The sequence below is a fragment of the Tachypleus tridentatus genome, chromosome 2 (assembly GCF_004210375.1).
Source record: "Tachypleus tridentatus isolate NWPU-2018 chromosome 2, ASM421037v1, whole genome shotgun sequence".
Classification (NCBI taxonomy): Eukaryota; Metazoa; Arthropoda; class Merostomata; order Xiphosura; family Limulidae; genus Tachypleus; species Tachypleus tridentatus.
Genome location: NC_134826.1, coordinates 95,720,058 through 95,730,281, shown reverse-complemented (window position 1 = coordinate 95,730,281; position 10,224 = coordinate 95,720,058). Strand labels below are relative to the sequence as shown.

Genomic DNA, 10,224 nt, shown 5'->3' with positions numbered 1-10,224 from the left:
TAACATCGGATGATAGTATTTCTCCGAAGACTTCACATAACTTCAGCAGTGCGAAACTCACGTGTGATCAGCGAAGAACTAAGTAGCTCCTCGTTAAGTGAATTGTACCTATATCAACTTAGAATTAAGTGGCTTATCGTGAATCCTCAATAAAACAGCAATAGCCTGAGCTAGACGGAGCAGAGGAAACAATCGACATTTTGCTATAATCGAAAGATTGGGGATCGCTATAAGAAATATTAAAATATTGAAACAATTAAAACAACACCAATAGGATAGCAACTTCAATCCATGAACCAAAGGACATAAATCATTTTTATAATTGCTCTATACATTACGTATTATTCAAAAACAGCAAAGGAATTTCCAATCCGTTAAAACAGGGGTTCAATCAGTTTTTCAATTGTTTTTACATAGTCCCAGTCTCATACAAACAACCGTTCGAATCCCCCACCAAAGACCCTTCTTAAAAGAGTTAAAAGGGGCCAACTTAACACTTTAATTTCAAATTCCAAATGATAGGATGTCTTTACGAGAAAATTATTTTTTCCTGTAAAAAGGCCTCCTTTCAAATGAATTTTTGTAATAGGGTAGCCCTAAGAGAATTTGCCTCCCCATTTTTTGAGTACTCGATACGGCACTGTGCAGAAAGTGTGTTGACATGGTGAATGCGTGCACACAATTCTAGGCCGCTATAAAGAAGTGGTATAAACACTGCATTATTTACTTGAAATCTAAGTAGTACATTATTTAGTATTTACACAAATAAACGAATATCTAGGATGTAGAGCACGACTTATCAATTAACTACAGAAACTCAGTTAATTTTTACACACTCTTAAGAACCTGAGACAGGTAACGGAATTGATATTGCTAAACACTTTAGACACGAAGAGCATGGGACGAGTTAGAGAAACCTGACCACGGTTAAATATTTCAGATAAGTTAAAATAGCAAAAAAGCTATCTTCGAAAAGGGTAATAATTTACGCATAAGTTGGTTTATCAAATAATCTACAATATCAATAAAAACGGTTAAAATAGAGCAATGTGAAAAATAGGCATACACAGAGAAGACAACATTACTTTCAAATTAAGTCTGATATCCTAATATCAGGTTTTAAACATTTATGTTAGGATACATTCAAATGTTCCACTTTGATTTGTACTTATTATGCTCATTAGTTTGCCAAGTTGTTGTCATACGATTCAATGCTAATTAAATGTCGCTACTGCTTATGATTGTTTGTTTGTTTTTTGAATTTCGCCCAAAGCTATATGAGGGATATCTGCGCTGGCTGCCCCTAATTTAGCAGTGTAAGACTAAAGGGAAGGCAGCTAGTCATCACCACCCACCGCCAACGAATAGTGGGATTGACCGTCATTATAACGCCCCCACGGCTGAAAGGGCGAGCATGTTTGGTGCGACGGGAATGCGAACCCCCGATCCTCTACTGCTTATGATCTCTTAAAAACTCGCCCCCAGTGATACAGCGGTGTGTTTACGGCCTTGCAACGCTAAGAATCGATTGCGATATCCATGATCTGCAACCACAGATAGTCCATTGCGTAACTTTGTCCTTAGCTTCAAATAATCAAATACTAAAAACGGTTTTTATAATTACGGTTGCTAAGTTACTTTCTGTAATATGCAACACGAAACTGACATTAAATGAATACATAAACAACAAAAACACTATATCATTTTAACAAATATAATGTAAGCCTAGCTTGACTCCAAGCAAGTTAAAGCTCGCAAATGCAGCATACTAGCCTTTCTACACTTATCTTTAGGTAAGTATTTTTCCTATAGTAACTAAACTTGACAGTTCAAATTTAACTGTTGTATTCAAGTATATTGATGTTTGACAGATAAGTTTAAAAATATCAGCAAATCCAAATACGAGAAATGTAATGTAGATTTGGAAAATAAAAAAGAATAATTAATTGATAAATAAACTATTTATTCCTGAATATCGTGTCATAAAGAAATTTACTTATTAGAAAACTCATATTTTTTTATTGTGACTCTAACTTGTCACTGGAGTTGAAAGGAGTCATACTTTTCTTACTTCTGCACCCTACGAGTGCATAGCAGGTTGTAATTTCCCGCCGAAATTCGATAAAATGTTAAATTGTTCTTTAGTAAAACATAAGGCTGCCTACCTCACCGAATATCACAAGCAACATTTGTAGGGATGAAACCTCTTAATTCATGATAATTTGTATAAGGACTCTCCCCCTTTGATACAAATTTCTAGCCGTAGGAGTGTGCTTGTGGCGTCTTGTCAGAAGTAACAAGAGATCATTCTCCCTTCTCCAACTGCTTTTCATAAACTCTTTCAGTAATCTCCAACCCATCGACCACCTGCTAGTCCAGCGGTAAGTCTACGGATTTACAACGCTAAAATCAGCGGTTCGATTCCCCTCGGTGGTCTCAGCAGATAGTCCGATTGGCTTTGTTATAAGAAAACACACACACTCAAACCTATATTTAACCATTTTATTAAAATCAAAACACTTGTCTGTATTGGAATCAAATAATTTAACAGAACAATGGGAATTTAATAATACAAAACGTAAAAGACACTTCACTTTTTATTGTCTGTATTATTATTAACGTATCACTGATTACAAGTCTTTTTTTTAATCATCCCCTTCCCTTTGGCGAATGCATCTATTCGTGAGTAAAAAGAATGAAAACATTTTGATAACATTTCGACATACATTTAATAATAACTATGCCCGCGGTGAGCAGAGCACATATAGCCCATCGTGTAACTTTGTACTTAATAACAAACAAACAAAACAATAATTGCGTGTGTATCATGTACATGAGCATTTCGAAAATATGTGAATCTATAGTCGAGTTGCAGTTACGTCACGCAATAACGTAATATAAACTTATGCCGCCATGATGGTAGGCTAGACGCCGCATCAGTGCGCTTCAGTTAGCTGGTCAGCAGTTCGTTTCTCATAACAGTTCTGAATTATTTTGACCATGGTGACTACATGCGTAGCTGTTGGTTGTCAGAACAGAGAAGACCGAGATCCAGGAAAGAGCTTTTACCGTTTTCCGACGGATCCTGAGAGTAGATCTCGATGGATCGCTGCAGTAAAGCGAGAAGGTTGGCAGCCCACCAGCGCAAGTCGTGTCTGCAGCGATTTCATTCTGAGTAAGTAACCACTATTTCTGCAGGAGATAATAAATATATAGTTTAGATTACAAATATAGGATGGCTCTGAACCAGAAACGAAATACAATCGTTCTATAGTTGTGTTGAGGCTGTACAAATATAGTATTATATTATTTTACTTTTATAAAGAGGGGGAAGGGGGTTGCATAAACAGTCATAAACAAAATAGTTCATGACAGGTCACAAAAAACGATTATAAAATTATATCCCTGTATTATTTTTTAGCTTAACATGCATCACGACTGTGTATTGTATAAAATTTACTTTTCATTTAAAAAAACGATACATAAACAACTCGGTTACTCTTGCCTCTTGGATAACAGTCTTCTTGTTTAATAAATAACAGTTAATGATTCACTTCTATTTAAATAAAAAAAATTCAGGCTGCAAGTTATTTACATATATTATTATATACTGATACTTGTGTATTTGTCAACTTATATATATGAAAACAGCTAATTGTCACAAAATTATGTAATATATTTATTTCTGTATTACAGGTAAGAGTGATAACCCCCTTTCCCCAGACTACGTTCCTTCACAGTTCCAATACGTGGCTTCTCCACAGAAGAAAAAGTCAAAAGTCGCTCTGGAAACATTCAACAGAAGATCAGCCTTCAAAAAGCGAAGAAGATGTGGTGGGTTTTTAATTGTTAAGCTTCTGTTAAAACCATTAGAAATGTTTATTTCAGTAACATATGATGTGTTTGATTTTTGAGTATTTTTTCATATAAGTATGTTCTTTGTAACTTTATTTTTAGGTTTCTGATAATCATTTAACAAACATGAATATAAATAAATCAAGAACAAGTAGTTTTCATTTTGTTTCAGTGGTGTACCAGAGTGAAACTGATCAGTCTTTGCCGTCCATGTCTGCTTCTGCTCCTGCTGAGTACTGTGTGGAAGCTGCTGATGAACAGAAAGGTGGACCTCAAATTCCAGACATAGCCAGAGAGACATCCATACAGACCGATCTTAGTATGACTGATATTGAAGCTTTACAGAGTGTCAGCAATTGAAAACTGAAAATATTGCTCTCCGTGAATAATTAAATTTATTAAATAATAAAAATTATTGTGTATGAGTTGTAGTAGGGATATTTGTGAGGAGGCATTAAATTGTATTTAAACTGAATATATAAATATTTAATACATGTTAACTCTGTTTTGCTGACAGTTATCTCATGAAAAAAAGTTCCAACAAACTCTTGTGGAGCACTAAGTTGGTGCTCAGGTGAGTAAAAAACATTTACCTTGGCTTTGATAACAAAGAGGGGTTGTACATCTGTGATTATCCGTGGTTGCAGCATGCTCCCGCTAGTACAGCGGTATGTCTCCGGATTTACAATGCTAAAAACAGGGGTTCGATTCCCCTCTGTGGGCTCAGCAGATAGCCTGATGTGGCTTTGCTATAAGAAAACACACGCTTGCAACGCTTCATGCACCCACCCAGCTGTAAAAAACTTGTAGGCTTCCAGGCTCTTTTAGGACTTCAATCTCTCTCCAGTAATGATGATGTGGTGTTAATGAGGTAATGATAAATGTCATTGAACTGAATGTCAGGTTTTGGATGGGCACCAATGAAACTGGTGAAATTTTCAGGCGATATCAGATATGGGTCAACTTTGATGGCACTGAATCAGATAAACATATAGGTCCATTCATATTGAAGATCGATCTGATATCACTAATGACAACATTTACACCACACGGTCACAGTGTATACATCCATACATACGGTCAACTAAGCTGCCTGGTGATGTTGCCTACAAATATGGCGTCAGCATTGAAATCACGTGATCAGTGACTTCACATGCAAAGCCACTGTATATCTTAATAAATATATATTTATACTAACTTAGACATTGAAGGTGCAATCTATAACTATTTTAATCATTATAAACTCAAACTTTGCTTCTCTTGAGAATTAAGCAACAAATTGTATTTTTACTTCCATTTTCTATATTACGTGTATTTCTTAGTTTCTTGTGTATGTGGCTATGGTTTATTCAAGAATACAGCCGTTACGTGTTATCATTAAAACAACAAAATTAGTCACTGAAGACGTGTTTTATTCTCTTCAAAACTGGTAGCAAATTTCAACTTTATATGGTTGCATTTTTTATGTTATACTTCTTTATTCTGTTTATAACAAATAGCTGAGTATTAGGGGAACGATTTGTTTGTTTTTTTGGAATTTCGCACAAAGCTACTCGAGGGCTATCTGTGCTAGCCGTCCCTAATTTAGCAGTGTAAGACTAGAAGGAAGGCAGCTAGTCATCACCACCCACCGCCAACTCTTGGGCTACTTTTTTGCCAACGAATAGTGGGATTGACCGTAACATTATAACGCTCCACGGCTGGGAGGGCGAGCATGTTTGGCGCGACGCGGGCGCGAACCCGCGACCCTCGGATTACGAGTCGCACGCCTAACGCGCTTGGCCATGCCAGGCCCTAGGGGAACGATGATACTATGTTATTCAGATAAGTTTCACAAATTACTACAATAGTTTATTATCTGTAACTAGGATTTGTCCATACTGTTCAATAATTTCTTTGGATTTCTTATTTTATTACAAGTAATTGTTGTTTCACAACTAGATTAAGATGCTTGAATATATTTTAGATTCCCGTTCTTAATGTTTCATTTTACGTTTATAGCTTTCAAGCAAAAGTCGCATCTAAAATTCTAATATTCAATGTATCCTCACATTGTGGGTGGGTTTCACTTATCAGGTATCTTTCTGCCTGTCATACATTTTACCATTCCTGGGTTCTTTATAAAACTGTTAATTATTGATGGATATAATTTGTTTTGGCATAGAGCTATAGACCAATTCATTATATTTGTTTTGGTACAAACATACGACCCACATGTTTAGTTTTATTTAAATGTAAGAATACAACGTAACTGATTAATGAAATGTGGCTAACTATGACGGTATAAACTATATAATAAAATGGAACTATACACACAAAACCTCTCAAGGCGTTGCTTTAAGATTTTCTATACATATTTCGAATGGCTTGCGTATGCAGGATTAGTCGTTGAAAGTCTAATTCAAATACACCAAAGTTGTTTATCTACACTTGTTACCTATGGTAATTTATCTCGGACGAGTTTCCGTTTTATTTTGTTAAGTACTATGATTTATCTCGCACGAAATCAATATTTATTATGTTACGTATTACAATTTAAAATATAATCTTCAAAAAAAGAAACGCAAAAGGCAAATTTTGAGACACATTGTTAACAAGTTTATTCCGAGTAATTCTGTATGACATGTGTGAAGCTTTGCACATTCACTGCTGAACATTTAAAGTCTGCAAAGGCGAAGTCCACGCTCACTAGTTGAAGTTTAACGTCACTCAACGTCAATAACGAGTATGCCCCCGTGAGCATTAATAACTGCTTGGCATCTCCTGCCCCTGGAAGCGATGAGATGACGAATCACATCCTGTGGAATGGCTGTCCACTCAGCCTGCAAAGCTGCTGCAAGCTGAGGTAGAGACTGCGGTTGAGGTTGTCGCCGTCGCAGTCGTCGGTCCAACTCGTCCCAAAGATGTTCGATGAGGTTTAAATCTGGTGATCTGGAAAGTCAGAGAAGAACGTTGATGTTGTGGTGTCTCAAGAAGACAGTGGTGAGTCGGACTGTGTGAGGACGGGCGTTGTCATGTTTAAAAACGTCATTGACGTTCACCATGATGGGTTGCACATGGGGCCTAAGAATCTCGTCGACGGTTGCGTACGGTCTGATCGGAAATCCTACGCAGCCCTGGTATGGTTGAAACAGTAGACGTCGCAGCGGTGGTCCTATCCCGAAGGTGACGTAACCGGATGTAGCGATCTTGTGCGGGCGTGGTCACACGAGGTCTGCCAGATCGTGGACAGTCACAAGCTGATCCATGTTGTTGGTGACGATTCCATTGCCTTGTGATGGTGCTTGGGTGCACATTCACAGCTCTAGCAACATCTGATCGAGATTCGCCTGCTTCCAAGCGACGAATGGCGTTGTTGCGTTGTGCTTCAGTCAGTCTTGGCGTAACTGTATTGCGTGTCGGTGGCTTAACACTGAGCTATGGAAACCGAGAACCCGTCACTTTTATAGGAATTTTGCACATGTTGCACTTGCATAACATGCAGATCTCTCAAACAAATTTATTGGACACGAATGCGTTTTGGCGAAAAATCCGATGTTTTCCTCCGTTTTCAAAGTGCACAACTTTTATTGTCATTTTGGTCTGACAATCAGTGCCTTAACACGTGTAACATCACATACTCTGAGCTTGTAACGTTATTACATATATTTCTCTTTAAAATAACAAAAATATCCCTTTTGCGTTTCTTTTTTTGAAGAGTATAGTATAAAACTGAGTTGAATCTTAAATTTAATTTGGTAGTTTATTAAATGTAGAGATTATCAAATTTATATTTGCTGACAAGACTGATACACAAATATATTTTAATATATAAATAATAATATAGGGTATAATAACGGTTATTGCAAAGAGTTATTACAGATAATGATTAATAAACAAAAATTGTACAAACTTACAAATGATATTGAGTCTTGTATCTTGTCTGGAGCTGAATATTTTATCGTCTCTTCACGATGAGCGAATTAGTTTTGAATTGATATCAGTAAAGTTCACGGGATAGCTATCTAGATCTCCATTCTTGAGTGGTCTCGTGACATTTACAAACTTATTAATCACCGACAAAGATACGTAGCTTTCTCGTAGAAATACTAACGTCTGAAATTAATTCACTGAATTTAAATGGCTTATAAATTTCGAAATCTATAGACGCTCCCAGTCAAATATCTGTAGTTTCTCGATTAATAAGCGTTTATCACAGTTATAGCTTCGGAGGCTTATAATATACTAACTGCAACAAACCAATAATATACTGTCTCTACACGTGTTGCAATGGCTACCTTTTATATTCATTAAATGAGGTTTGCCAAATTTCAGTTGGAAACAATACAGACAGTCACTTGTGTTTACATACCTGCATGGTACATTGTCGATTCTTACACTCGAGAATCTTCTACAAATTTAGGGAATAGGCGGAAATTTTGCCATACACATTTAACAATATATTTATAAATATATATTCAACTAAAACAAACAATAATGTTAAAATGGATATATAACAGTAAATCGGTTACATCAGTCACAAGCAAATGGAGTAAAAATTCCTTTTGAATATTGTTTTTTTATTTACTTACTGGTTAGAAATCCTTAAATATTATTAGTTTATCAGTAACAGAATAGATTCATTCTTCCTCAGCTGTTAAAATCAATGATAGTCTGTCTGATAGAAGCTGCCACACAGATAGATATTGATACTATTGTTTCATCAGTATTGCTGGTTACAGAATTACAAAACTACATAAAACTCTGGAATGTGAAATTACAAATGTAAGCGTTTATTATATGGATAACTTTAATCTATACGTCCTGCTATCACTCAAAAGACAGTTTAACTCAACTTGGGCTTGTATTCTTCACATTATACCGTTTCAAATTAATAATCTCATTCATAAAAGCAATTCATTAATTACTTTTTGTTGTATATGTTTACGCTGAAATTACATGAGGGCAATTTGCGTTTTATACCAACAGACTAGAGGAAAAGCAACTAGTCAAACAGTACCCACCGTTAATTCTTGGGTACTCAAATCGAATAGTCAAACAGTCTACGTAGCACGATTTTGAGGCAATGGGGTACAAACCTATCACCCTAATTCACAGTTTGGCATATCTTCGCTTAAACCACGCTTGGTGCAGTGCCTTAAATATAGCAAAGACCCTCTGAAAATATAAAATTAACTGTACGAATTTTTAAAGTATGTCTTTTCAAGGATGGTAAAAGAAAGCTTATATATCTTATAATTATGAGATGAATGGGTTATTAAATTATACTGTTTCTTTAACTTTTTCTAATGAAAAATTAAGAAATTCTTCTTACATTGAACAGCTGATAGATGAAAACAATATAAAACAAAACTATATTTGCATTAAATGTTTAACTTGTTAAGAAAAGAATTGGGAAGCTTAAAGAATGTTAAATAATATTTCCCCACAGGTTTTGATGAAGTTAAGAAATGTATATGTGAGGTACTTGGTAATATGTTTTGTAAATCCTTAAGTAGTGGAAAGGTACCAAATAATTAATTTGAAGGTACCCAATGCTACGCATCTTATCAACGGACATGATAAATTTGCCCTGTTTATTATTGATCTATTAGTTTCATATTATCGTCGGGAATAGTTTTGGAAAGTATGGTAGAAGGTGCTTTGAAAGTATGTGTCATGCAATGTCCCATAGCAACGTACTGAATGCACTGAAACTGATGCACTGTATTGCCGCTCCCTGTGTAATGCCATTCTATCTTGAGCTTTGACGAAGATTAGACAACCACGTTGATTTCAAGTTACAACAGATCATCAGGGATTTAACTTGATAAACCAAAGGTTTCACAGGTATTTACCCATTAATTTCATTTATCTTTTATTGAAAAGTAAAACATAGCATGCATGTATAAGTGTATTATGTATAGGTCAAAACTATGAAGCATTTAGCCGGTGTTGTGTTCTCTGTGAGATCATTTTGCATTGTGTATCAGCCATCCAAAATTGTACTGATGATTGTGGCATACACTTAAAATTGTGACTTGCAATCCAATTAATGTTATACTTATGATTAGGTAATAACCTTACATGTTAACTGAACAAATAATATTTCTAAACAATTCTAGAATGAATTTTGAAATTATCATTGGGCTATTTAATGTAATGTAGTAGTTACATCATTGTAACAGGTGCTTGTCACACATAATAAGAACAATATCACAATCACAGTTTGGCCTGTATGAATAATGTATACAAATACGCATATTTTTATAAACAGATTATTTTTAATTTGTAATAATGAATTATTAATCAGAGTATGAGTTTCCAATGAAAACTGCATTGAAAACACAGCTCAAAATAGCACAGCTTTCTGAAATGTACCTTGGTATT

General features: G+C 35.4%; 1 protein-coding gene across 1 annotated transcript; it reads left to right on the top strand.

Moving 5' to 3' along the window:
- Positions 1-2,919: 2,919 nt before the first annotated feature.
- On the top strand, positions 2,920-4,262 carry LOC143236250 (THAP domain-containing protein 1-like). Its single transcript, XM_076474527.1, has 3 exons — positions 2,920-3,175; positions 3,697-3,834; positions 4,028-4,262. The coding sequence occupies exons 1-3, from the start codon at positions 3,001-3,003 to the stop codon at positions 4,213-4,215; spliced, it is 501 nt and encodes a 166-aa protein (XP_076330642.1). The 5' UTR covers positions 2,920-3,000; the 3' UTR covers positions 4,216-4,262.
- The last annotated feature ends 5,962 nt before the right edge of the window (positions 4,263-10,224 follow it).